The sequence below is a fragment of the Pinus tabuliformis genome, chromosome 2_1 (assembly GCF_031772625.1).
Source record: "Pinus tabuliformis cultivar Carrire ecotype Pingquan chromosome 2_1, CPIR1, whole genome shotgun sequence".
Taxonomy (NCBI): domain Eukaryota; kingdom Viridiplantae; phylum Streptophyta; class Pinopsida; order Pinales; family Pinaceae; genus Pinus; species Pinus tabuliformis.
The window spans coordinates 823847547-823860866 of record NC_142299.1 but is presented as its reverse complement, the minus strand read 5'-3'; the positions used below and the strand labels follow the sequence as shown (position 1 = coordinate 823860866).

Genomic DNA, 13320 nt, shown 5'->3' with positions numbered 1-13320 from the left:
GTTCCCTCATACCATCAAACTAATACCATGGGCCCATTACATTATTACTAACTACTTGTGGTCCCTTACATGATATGGGTTAACCACCTTATTTATTACTATGGCCCATCCCATTATTACATTATTACCTTGGGTACCTCCCTTGGTACCCCATATTATCCCCCTTAGGTATATAACATTCCACCCCCCTTAGCATGTTTCGTCCCCGAAACATGGGAAGAACACAAATAATAAGATCTACTCAAAAGAGTAGTCCACTAGTACCATGCACGCACATCTAGCCATCCAAGAGAAAGGTGAACCCTTGATCTCGATGGTGCCTTGCTCGCTTGAGATGGAAGTTGACCATGGAAGCTCTTCTATGTTGATGTGTAGTAGGTGGATCTTCGCTCCTCGCTATCCATCATACGGGGGTTGTTGTCCTTGTGGCTAATTGGTTGCCATCTTGTTGGTTGTTTTCTTGTGGGGTGATGTGGGTGATGATATGTTGAAGTTTTAACCCAAGGTGTCTTTTTCTTTAATTCACCCTGTTGTGGTGTCTGTTGTGGTGTCTTTTTTTCAATATGACTTCAACCACTGAGCCCTTATCTGATGTACCTGTAACCTATTCTGCTTCCACCTCTGTTTGTGTTTTATTGGCAATCATCAAAGGCTCATCATCTGATATGTCAGTGCCTGGAACATTTTCTCCTTCAGCATTCATGGACTCTACATGTTTATTGATGGAAATATCCTGTAATGTAATTTTCTTCTTTTTATACCAGAGCTTCAGGAATTTCTTCTGCACATTAATATTGATAGTACCCGCAGATTCCATACAAGGGTATCCCAAGACAACATCCATGTTATCCATCTCTGAAGTATAAAAATCACCATGCAGCACATACTTATCCACAGAAAGCTTCAAATCCTTATAAATTGGAACATCCTCCTCATCAACCTGTGTATTTTCAATTTTTTTTGCTGGAACTTGCAATCTTTTTGCCAAATTAACATTGATAAAATTATGCTTGCAACTAGGATTTATAGAAACCATGATCTTCTCCTTTTGAATCAATCCATGAACCTGTAATAAGGATATACCAGTAGGAAATAGACCCACATGTTTCTCCTTATCTTGTTTTCTGGCATGAGACCATCTGTCTAAAAGTAATTTTTCAAATTCATCATCAGGCAGGTTGAAACACTTCTTTTGGTTAAGTAATCCCCACCATGTGGCTGCCTCATCTTTAAAATTAGCTAGTGCCACCCATTTCCAATTGTGTCTAAATAACCTATTTATTCATTTTTGTATTCTTCAATAGTAGGACCCTTATCATTCCCTGTAAAAATTCCTTGCTAGAAGCCATGAAGGTTTCGAAAAAATTCACTTACTTGGCGAAAATTTGAAAATGTCACAATTTAGTCAATATTGCTCAGAATCCCTGTCATGACCTATTTTCGGAAATGGAACAACCATTATGCATCTACCCATGTGTTAGAAATCTTGATCCAGGTACTTGGAATTTCAGATCTGTGCTGCAACTCTTCGCCGTCACCAAAATTTCTGCAAAAAAGAGCTGATTTTAAATCAGCGATATCTCCCTCATCCGAACTCCGATTCGACTGATTTTTTTTTTTAAATGAGTTTTTCTTCACACAAAATCCAGATCTACAAATACATTTTGTAGATATTGCACCAAGACGTCCAGATCTGTGCCGCAAATTCGCTGCCCCGAAAAATTGTCTACAACCCCACTAATTTTTAAATCAGCGATATCTCCTTCATCCGGACTCTGATTCAACCAATTTTTTTTTGAAATTGAGTGTTTTTTCACACAGAATCCAGATCTACAATTAGATTATGCATATCTTGCACCAAAATGTACAGATCTAATCTGAAAACTTGCCACCCCTGAAATCCTGTAAAAATTAAAAAAAAAAATTGCCACTTTTGCCCAAGAAAGTGATATGATACCACTTGTTATAGATCTATCCCGGAAATGTTATAGATCTGATATGAAAATATAAGATAATGCAAATAAACACAGAAATAATATGAAATGATTCTTTATTGATCAAACCCTTAAGGTAGGGTAACACCATACATTCACTCCTTAAGGAAGGAGAACACTCCACAAGCCATATGCCTGTTCATAAAATAATCCTCAACAATATTCCTTGACCTGGAGTCTCTAGCCTCTATATAGGACTCATACATAAAATACCATGGGTCATTACCATGGTTCTCTCATACCATCAACTAATACCATGGGCCCATTATATTATTACTAACTACTTGTGGTCCCTTACATGATATGGGTTAACCACCTTATTTATTACTATGGCCCCTCCCATTATTACATTATTACCTTGGGTACCTGCCTTGGTACCCCATATTATCCCCCCTAGATATATAACACATTGGCTTTCCACCTTACATCTTGGTGTTCATGTGTGTTGCTTATGTGTGATGGTTCTTTCTATTATTAACTACACATGGTTACTATTTAATGTTTAAAGTCTTGATGATTAGATTAAATATCAACATATGATAATTAATTGAATCATGAGTTTACTAGGTATACGCATGTTTCTTTAAACATAGTTGCATGCACAAGCGGGTTACCTTCATTGAAGTAGCGTATATAAAATTCAGTATGAAAAGAAAAATATTATTGATTTGCTAATACTGATTCTTTTTTTGTGTAAGTCAGATGTTTATATTATAGCACAAAATATAGTACAAAAAATCTGCAGAAGCAGATCGAGAAGCACTGACAGACTAGAAACCAAAACGCATCAACTGCTCAGAGAGTTCAAAAAGAAACTGCACAGCGCACACCGCGCAGGGTGGCTCAAGCTAGGAGCTGATGCCTAATTACCCAATACTATCAAAACTTGACAATACATGACAACATCATTAAGAAACAAAGGCCGAATCATGGAAAGAGAAGAGGAAAACAGTGAAGGGGACGACACTAGATGAACTTGCCCATGCGACTGATTGTATCCAGGCCAACCTCCCGAACATGTTTGTCCACTTTGGCTTGCAGGGCTTCGATTGGCTCGTTCTCCTACACTTCTGTTGTGGTCTGCTGCTGATTCATGGGTGCTGGGTTCACGGTGTCCCTCAGGATCCTGATAAGCAAAGTAAGCTTTTTGTTGACTGTTTCAACGGCCTCATGCACCGTTGTGATTCTGCGGTCCAACGAACTGTTGTAATCGATGATTTTGGCCATTTGTGCCTCCGTCAGGTTCATCTCATTCACGACTTGCTGCTTTTCTTTCTCGATCGACTCCAGGGCTTTAGCAATGAGAGTCTTGATGCGCCAACTCTCTGCTTTAGTTCTGACAAACTGCGTAGCTCTCTTCAAAGGAGTGCCTGGGTCCTTCATCCAGTCAACCTCTTCCGCAACATCCTCCTCCGTGCGCCCAGCTTCCTCTTGTTTAGCCTTGGCTTCCAGCTCGGCTACTTTGTGTTTGTTCTTGCTTGCCGTTCTAGTCTCATACCCTCTCTTCGCATCTTGTAGATCCTGATTTGAAGCAGCGCAACGACAGCTCCCCGCGTCCATAGCTAACTCTCTATGCTCATCCCAGCTGATGCAGTTGCCGATGAGGGAGGCGTGCTCAACTGTATTTTGAAACACTATGGAGAAAACAGGGTATCTACTCTCTGATTTATAGTGCATTCCCTTGTAGTTCTTCATGAAGCCTGTCTTAATCCAGCTGGTAGTGGGAGTACTGTTGCAATAAATTCGGTTGAGGTTCGCACAGGCCGAGCCGCTCCAAGCCGAATGAACTTGAATGTGGCTGATCTTAGTCCATGTTGAGTTATGCCATGTGTCCTGTACTTCTGAGCTGTTGATATGGTGAATTGTGGTGTTTGATTTATCCCGATTACCAGCATGTATGGCCTCCTTGTGCCATGACTCGGGCCAACCCGCTCCTCTTGAAATCATCATAAATGTTGCTGATGCTTTCCCATACGGAACCGTCCCAGGTGTCTCATTTCCTATACTACTGATACGGTGTGCTCTGTGGCGCGAACTGTTATGATCATTCTTCTGGCTGGCCTGCCGCCGCCAAGATTTCCACCGCCAAAAATGTCCTATCATCCAACTCCCATGGATATTATTGCTAACGTTGCCGGTATCTTCAAACCTCTGGTACCGTGACCCAAAACCGTCAACGGCTAGGCTTGATCGGCTTCGATTAAGTCCTTCTCTTCCAACTGTGCGCATGTCGCTTTGAGAATTGGGCAGTCCGCCTCCTACCAACAGCTGTCCCACATTTTGTCCTGGTTGTCTACACCATGGTTTGCCAAGTGGTCTGCCAACCCATTCGCTTTCCTTCTGACTGTTTGGAACACCAAGCCTCTCATTCCTACTATCAGCTCCGCTATGTTCTCAGTGACCTTAGCCAACCTCCAATGTTTGGTGGCTTTACTGGCCCTGGTCCCTGCTTGTATGCGTTTGGCCGTCGTGATTGCCAAAGAGGAATCCCCTTCAACTATTACATTGCCTTGTCGAATTATCCTTAGAATTCTCAGACCTTGTTCGAGCGCAGCAAACTCCATTTCATTGTTTGTGCTTTCACCAAGCGCCCTACAGTAGATATGTAAAATTTCTCCGGCCTGATTGCGAATTACGCCTCCGATACCTGCTGTGCCTGGGTTGCCCCTCGATGCCCCGTCAAAATTCAATTTTAGGCCTCCCTCCGATGAGCATTGCCATCTGAGGGTTTGCGAGGAAGGTTGTGACCTGTTTCCCACATTCGGTTGATTGGTGGATGCCTCCAAATGAAAGCTCTTCAGGATACGTAAGTCCTGAGCCGACGGTTTTTCATTCGGTACTTCTTTGCATTTTGTCTGAATGAGCTGTTGGATGTTAATTAAGATTGAATCTTTGGCAAATTCTATGTTTTTGATTTCCTCTTGAAATATCCTTCGATTGCGCTCCTTCCATATCATCCATAAAATGAAACCTGCGACACATTTCCATATGCTCTCAACTCTTCGAATGCGAGAAAAGTTTTTCCTCCAGTTAATGATAGTTCCTTGAATGGAATCTCTGTCATGATCGGATGCGCCTAGCAATCCTTCCATCCAGTGCCAAAGCTGGTTAGCCCACTCACAAGAATTGAAAAGGTGATTCATAGTTTCCGCTGCTTCCGTGCACATTGGGCACCTTGAAGGTCCCCTGAATCCTTTTTTAAGTAGGTTTTCCCATGTCAGTGTTTTGTTTTGCATAAGAAGCCATAAGAAGCCATAAGAAGGTTCTGATCTTCGGCCAGTGAAGGCTGTCCCATACCTTGTCGGACCAGGGCACTATTTCAGACTGCTCTTCCTTCTCTATTATACTCATGGCTTCTTTCAGGGAGAAATGTCCATTGCCATTCGGACCCCATCTCAGCTTATCATTCTCTCCGGCAATCCAATTTTTCCTTTTGAGGATTTTCTGATTTAAAACTTGAATAATATCTTGAATATTTTCGTTATTGCTTGAGTTGAAAACTGTCCACTCCCTCCATTCTGGGTCTGTACTGATTGGGTTCCAGTATTGATTGACTCTGAATTTGCCCTCTTTTTGATTATTTTGCTTTAGGGGTAAAAGATGTGGGGATTCCAGTTTAGGGGATTGCTGCCATGCATCCTCCCAGAAAAGAGCTTGAGTTCCATTTCGTATCTCCCAGAAACTGTGTTCCTGAACTATGCTTCTGTTGTTTTTAGCATGATTCCATATTGGCGAGCCGTCAGGAGCATCCTGTGTTCTGATAAGGTCTAGAATGTTACAATTCAGCATATACTTTTCCTTCCAATGATTTTCCCAAGGTAGGCTTGTATCAGTGATCCATTTCCACCAGACTTTGGCACCACAGATTTTATTTACCACTGAGGGATCAACCAGATTTAGTCCCCCCTATCCTTAGGTTTACATAATTTCTGCCAAGCAACCAGAGACCATTTTTTCTTGTCACTATTTCCACTCCATAAAAAGGATCGTTGGATTATTCTCATTTGATTTAAGATTCTTTTTGGAGCAGGAAGAATTGATAATAGATATTGAGGGATGGCCTGCAAGATAGCTTTGGTTAGTATGAGTCTGCCTGCGAAATTTAGAGCTCTGTTTGTCCAATGTTTGCAATTCCTCTCCATACTGGCCAAAACTTTCTCCCAATGAACCTTTTGTCATGGTTTGAGAGGGAGAGGGGCTCCAAGATATCTCGAAGGCAAGGTTCCAATTTTAAATCCCAGAAGCCGAGACAGATGAGACTGGATAGCCTGATGAGTATTGAAGAAGAAAATTGTAGACTTGGAGAAATTGATCTCCATTCCCGAGGCTCTGTTGAACAAATTGAGAATGTCCCTGTAAGCTAATGCTTCTTTTACTTTTGGAACACCATGTAACATGGTATCATCCACAAACTGTTGATGAGTTGTGGCTGGAATTGACCTAATAGGTAGCACACCTCTAATTTGACCCTCTGCTTTTTTCTTGCCTATTAATCTACTTAGGCCTTCCATTAGAATGACAAACAAGAAAGGGGAAAGGGGATCACCCTGTATGATGCCTCTTGAGGGGCTAAAGGGGGCTGAGGGGGTGCCATTCACAAGGATAGAGAGTCTAGGAGATTTTACGAGGGCTAAAACCCATTTTATCCACTGCCTACTGAAACCAAATGCTTCTAAAACTGCTTCCAGGTAAGTCCAACTTACTTTGTCATAAGCTTTAGATAGATCTAATTGCATAAGCATTCCGGCTTCTTTCCGTGAATGAAGTGAATGAATCATCTCCTGTGCCAACATAATATTATCTAGAATTTGCCTTCCTTCAACGTAGCCAGATTGCTCCTGCGATATTATGCCTGGGAGGATCGACTTCAGCCTGTTGGCTATGACCTTGGAGATGATTTTGTATATAACATTACAAAGGGCTATGGGCCTGAATTTCTCCGGTTTGTTTGCTTCTTCAACTTTGGGTATGAGAGCAATGAAGGTTGAATTTAGAGATTTTAGGATAGTTTTGGAACGTCTTGAATCTTCCACGACTTCCCATATTTCTTGCTTAACAATGTGCCAGCAGGCTTTATAGAAGTTGATCGTGAATCCATCCGGTCCTGGTGCTTTGTCGCTGGCCATACTTCGTACTGCCTCCTCCACTTCTTCCAAAGTAATTTCTCTTCTTAGGGCCCAATTCTGATCCTCTGTAATGGATTTAGGGATGGCATTAGTGATTTCTTTGATGGCTTCCTCTCTGTTGATCCCCGGTTCTTGTGCTATAAAGCTGAAGTGATCCGATAAGGAAGCAGATATCTCGTTATGATTTTTAAGGAGTTCTCCCTCACTGTTTTTTAATTCTAAGATTTTGTTGGCACTTCTATAATCCATGGCTGATCTATGGAAGAACTTAGTATTTTGCTCCCCTTCCTTCAACCATTGAATTCTTGACTTCTGCCTCCATAAGGATTCTTCCTGCTTGCATCTGTTATGCCATTGTTGAGTGAGCTCTTTTTCTTGCTCAGAGGTCTCCTCATTTCTACATCCTGCCGCACCATCCTTTTGAATTTGTTCCAGCTTGTTTTCGAGGATGATTTTCTCCTGAAAGATGTTTCCAAACACTGTTTTATTCCAATCTTTTATCCTTATTTTGATGTTTTTTAGTTTCTTTTGAAGATTGAACATTTTGGAGCCCGTTTCATCTAAAGGTTCTGACCACCATTTTTCCACCATCGAGAGAAAGTTGGGGTGTTCTATCTAGAACTTTTCGAATCTAAAGGGTTTATTCCTGGGGGTGCCCTGAAGCTCGACAGTGAATGAGATCAGCCAATGATCCGACCCTCCACTTGGGAGGATGTTCGATTCAACTATTGTTCCATCCATAATTATGCTTTCCGAGACTAAGAAACGATCCAGTCTGGATGCTATTAATCTTTCGCCCCCCCTTCTGTTGTTCCAGGTAAATTTACCACTCTTAGGGAGTACATCTACCATTCTGGCATTTTCAATGAAACTTATGAAAGCCTCCGCATCCCTGTTTAGTTTTCTGAGGCCTCCTTTTTTCTCCAAGAGGGAAGTGATCATGTTGAAATCTCCCCCCACTATATAATTAGAGTCTGGGTGCCTTTCTATGAGTTTGGATAACGAAGCTAGGAAACTTATCTTATCTTCTAACTTCTGAGGGCTGTATATATTGATGCATAGGAAAGATTTGGAGTTACCTGTAGGTTGAGCTTCCAATGCTATGTAGTGTTTGCTTGCCTCAGCTGTTAGAATCTGGACCTCCCTTGTATCCCAAAATGTAGCTATGCCCCCTTCTCGCCCTTGGCTCTTGATCTCTAGGACTTCAAAGTTTCTCCCCAGCTTGTTGCGTAGGCGATCTATACTGACTCTATTACATTTGGTCTCTTGTAGGAACAACATATCCGGGTTGTATTTCTGCATCTGCTGCTTCAGAATTCTCTGTTTAGCCTGGCTGTTAATCCCCCTTGCGTTCCATGAGACAATCTTCATAATTAAACAGTTAGTTGGAAGGACGGGAAATCACTTAGCATCTTTATCTTACCTGAGTTAAACAACATCTCACCAAGCTCCTCCAGAACTTCTCCGCTTGTTTTGCGGCCTCTACGTCGTTTCTGCCTCGAACCGAAAGTTTTTCCCAGGAGTTCTTTATAATGTGGGCTGCTTCCTTTGACTATACCTAACTTTCTCTTTTGTTTTTCTAGTTCGGCTTTCTGCCATGCTATGAATAACTCATTGACCTTCTTTATTTCTTCCTCCGGTGCTGCCTCGATTCCTCTGGCTCTCCAGCTCTCTACAATCGCTGGTAGGTCTATTCCTTCCATAGCTAGGGTTTCTTCCAGCTCCAGATCCTCACTCCCCCCTTCACTGGTTAGAATTTCTGTTTCTTCTTCCGTTTCTGCTGTTCTTTCCTGCATTTGGATTTCATTGTTAAATTCTCCTTCCTCAGTCCCTTTTCTGGTTGGTTCTTCTTGTTCTTCTTGCCCTGCCTCCACATTAGGTATATTCTACTTGCGCTCCGAGTCAGTCTCAAGATCTAGGATCTCAAAGGGGTTGCTGAAGTAATTTCTTTCTGTACTGCCTTTGTTAGCTCTTCTTCTGTTGGCTCTCTGCCTATTCTTTGGTTTAGTGAAATTGTTCTTGTCTTTGTTGTTCTGTATTGTCTCATCTTCTACCTCCTTTCTATTCAGTGGACAGTCCCTTATCAGATGCCCATGCTCGTGGCATTCACGACACCTAAAGGGTATTTTCTCATAGTCTAAGGCTTGAAAGTATTCCTCATCCCTGTACTTGAGCCATAAGCCTTCATGCAGTGCGCCGAAGACATCCAGTTCCACACAAATTCTAGCGTATGAAGTGTATCTTTTTTGCATAGTAGCCTCCGAAGCTTTAACAAAGGTGCCCAGCTTATCACCAATTTGTTTTAAGGCGTTCAATCCCCAATAGTCTATTGGGAGGGAGAATAATCTGATCCATACCGGGACTTGAGTAAATGATTCCTTTTCTAGGACAAAGTTTGGCTTCCAAGGTCTCATATACAAGCCCACAGCTGCTAGAAAATAAGGACCACCTTCGAATACTCTGTCTTTATCTTCTAGATTTGTAAAGACTACCGTAAAAAATCCTTTAGCACCCAGATGAAGCTGCACATCCCCTTTCGGCTTCCACTGTTGTCTTATCCATTGGCACAGAGTCCTTTCAGATGGCCAGACTCCCATGAATTTACAAATGATGGCATGTTCCGCCATATGCTCTCTGTAAGCCTGGATTTCAGGGTCATTGATTATTACCCTAAGGTTGTCTTTTTTCTTGGGCTTACAGGCATTATTATTCATAGAGGTCTTGTTGGGGTTCGCGCTGGTCTCCCCCTCCTTCTCCGGTTGACCCTCGTTATTTCTTTTTGGCTCTTTGTCTTCTTCTGGTCATTCCTCCTTGTTTCCTGAGGGTTGAAGCTTTGCGGCTGTTTTGTCTTTAGTGTTTGCTCGGTTCTGCTTCTCTTTATTCCTGACTTCTGAGGTGTTGTCTGTCTTGTTAGGTATCATTGGTTTCTTCTCCTTGTTTTTTCTGTTGTTCTTCATCTTGCTGTTCATTCCATCTATTCTAACTCCCTCTTTCAAGTTTTGTTGCTGCTTCTGCATAAAAATCTGCTTAAAAGTTGGGGTCCCACTAGAACCCTCTGCTCCCATCCAGTCCGACAGCACTTGCCCCTTTCGAAACAGTGCTGCCAGTCTGAATCTGTGTTGTTCCAGCACTGTCTCAAACGCTAAACCGCATAAACCCTAGCTCTGAGAGAACTCTCCAAATTCGTTTTCAATCGATTTGCTAATACTGATTCACCCCCCCCCCCTCTCAGTATTATTTCCAACAATTGGTATTAGAGCACGTCCTTTGGTAGAAGTTTGATCGCTTGAAGGAGATTCATAGAGCAATGGGAAAGAAGGTAAAGAAGAAAGTGGCTCAGAAGAAGAAGACATCTCAGAGGAATTATGACAGTGGTAGAATCGATTAGGGAATATGTGGAAGCAACACTTAAGATTCAGAATCACCTCAAAATGAAGATGAACAAGCAAAAGAACTATCAGGTATGAATTTGTTATCCTCTCATGATACATTTCTCCATCCATTTGAATATGATGAAAGTGATAGCAAAACAACTGAATTTTCTCTTATGGGTTAGGAAGAAATATATCAAATAGAGGCAGAATTTAAAAGGCTTATGGACAAAATTAGAGATCAACAAGATCTATTGGACAAAAGGGAATGTGCCTCCAAAGAAGAAGCTACCAAACTAAAAGCTCAACTAGAGGAAGGAAACAAGGTAAGGAAGCAATTCAAGGAAAGGGAAGATCAATGTCAGAAGCTACAAGATGAAGTGACATCATTAAGAAATGAAGTAAATGAAAGAAGCACAACAATAAAGAAACTCATAGATAGATCCAGTTACTATGAAAGTCTTGAAGCTAAGATCCTCTCGCTAAAAGAAGATCTTGACGAATCAAATAAGCAGAATAAAGAACTACTCCAAGCTCTTGAAAAACAAGAAAACACAGTTCTTGAATTAAGACATTAGTTGGAAGAAGGAAGAAGAACTGAAGGAATCATGAAGAATCAATATCTTGAAAAGGAAGAGTAGCATTAGGTTGAGGTAAATATTCGAAAAGATAAATTAGAAGAAAAGGATAAGCTCTTATGATTTCAAGATAGTATTAAGATCTTGGATGATATTCTTAGTAGTCAAACGTCTCCTGCTACCAAAACTAGTCTTGTTTTTCATGAATCTGTTAAAGGGGAATCTAGTTCACAAAGCAAGACAAGGAACTCTAATGCAAAATATGAAATGCTCAACAAGGAGATGAGAGGTCAATCCCATCAACAACCAAGGAAAGAAATTCTTCAAAGAAAATATTTTACTCATAACTATGGAAGTGATAGTCGGTTATTTCCTCAAATGAATAACGTTAAATGTTATGAATGTCATAATATTGGACATGTTGTAGCCAGATGCAGAAGTAGAATGGTTCAAGGCCATCACACAGAAAGATCATCACGTTCTAGGTACTTTAAGGGATATTGTTTTGCTTGCAATATGTTTGGTCACAAAGCCATTGACTACTATAGAAGGAATATGAAACATATGAGATGTTATGCATGTAACAAGCTTGGACATATAGCTAAGGAATACAGGAACAAAGTACAAGCACCATACCGAAAGGAGAAAACATCATCATACTCGAAGATATGGAAGAAGAATGATGTACAGTTAGAAAGATGTGGCATAGCACAATGTACAGACATTATAGACTTAGAGGGAGATGAAAGTGTGAAACTCCAGTGCTCTAAATATCATACGCAAGTTTCATGACGAGATGTCACATATATAAGTGAGTTAGACACTACACAGTCGCGTATATGTTAGTTTGAGGAAAATTTGTGGGACAGACTCAGGAAAATGGATCTCATATGGTTCAGTCAATTATTTCTCTATTTGATGATGGTTACAATCTGCTGATAATGTGTGGAAATATATTGATACTCATAAGGTGTTGTTTTTTATCCTCACAAGTTAGCTTGATGTACATCTGATTGTTGATGATGCCTTGATACTTCTTTCTGATATGTGCATGATTAGATCTGACAGTGAATAGATGGAACATGTTTAGGGGGAGATCATGCTATGCTTCTAATAAAGCATTGTTGGCATTATGTTTAGAAGTTTTTGGTACCTAATCGATGATGATGATGTTTATATAGCTAAATGATACATCTTGCTATGTTACAGCTATGAGTTACCCATGATAAAATCTCCTATGATACTTGGGGGTCACATAGTTGGGCTTCAAATCAGATTCATGGATGGTTATGGATGGTTCGTTGATGATGCATATAGTCATATATATTGATTACATGATGATCCTCATAAGAACAAGGAGAAGTACAAATATTGAGTACACATCTTCATTATTTAATGATGAGCCACTCATTTCCTTCATGTTTTTGTCATCATGCCTTCTAAAGATCATATGGTACAATTATGATACAGGATTCCTATGGTTCTTGGTTCTCACATTGTTGAGGATTGTTGCTATTGATGATATCAAGATACATATTGATATCTCTTTGATGGATATATAGTATGATGGATACATCGATAATTACTTAAGATTGCATAGCTATTCGAAGACGTTGCTTACTTACACTTAATGATGATGAGTTCTTACCTTATGATGATAGGTTGATACTCACATATGTTGATTGTCATGGTTGATGTGTATCAGATGTGGGATGATCTCTAGTGATGATACATGATTGATATATTGAAGATTCATGATGTTATGATCATGGATGATGACTATGGTATTTTCACATACATATGATATGATGTGAATGACTTGGTGCTACCGCTTGGAGATATGACATTTGCTTAAGGTTATGAAAACGAAGCAAGTTGATCTTGATGAGATCAAGAAGATGAGTTGATATCTATATTCAGACATTCTTTATCACAGGGAACTAATGATGGACATATATAGGTTGCTGGTCTGGATGTTGTTGACAGATGCTTATGGAGCAGATCATACATGGTGTATGATAGTTGTTGAAGACTATCATGGTTTTGTTTTAGATATTTGGTCTCTATGTCATGTATATCTTTTTAATGTCAAGGTCATGAAACGACCTATTCCCACTATGCATCGGATGGATGATGTAATGTTCTTATTCTGTCATGTATAAACATTTTGTATATCCCCACTTGGTTGGGTGGATGAGTCAATCTTCGTATATCCCCACTTGGTTGGGAGATGGATGTATGTATGAGTCTT

At 40.5% G+C, this 13320-nt stretch overlaps 1 protein-coding gene across 1 annotated transcript; it reads right to left on the bottom strand.

Moving 5' to 3' along the window:
• Positions 1-9006: 9006 nt before the first annotated feature.
• On the bottom strand, positions 9007-9834 carry LOC149203184 (uncharacterized). Its single transcript, XM_089401789.1, has one exon. The coding sequence runs from the start codon at positions 9832-9834 to the stop codon at positions 9007-9009; it is 828 nt and encodes a 275-aa protein (XP_089257915.1).
• Positions 9835-13320: the final 3486 nt, after the last annotated feature.

What these genes read in the sequence shown, in the direction of transcription:
- LOC149203184 (XM_089401789.1), bottom strand. Translation starts at nt 9,834, where the DNA reads ATGAATAATAATGCCTGTAAGCCCAAGAAAAAAGACAACCTTAGGGTA.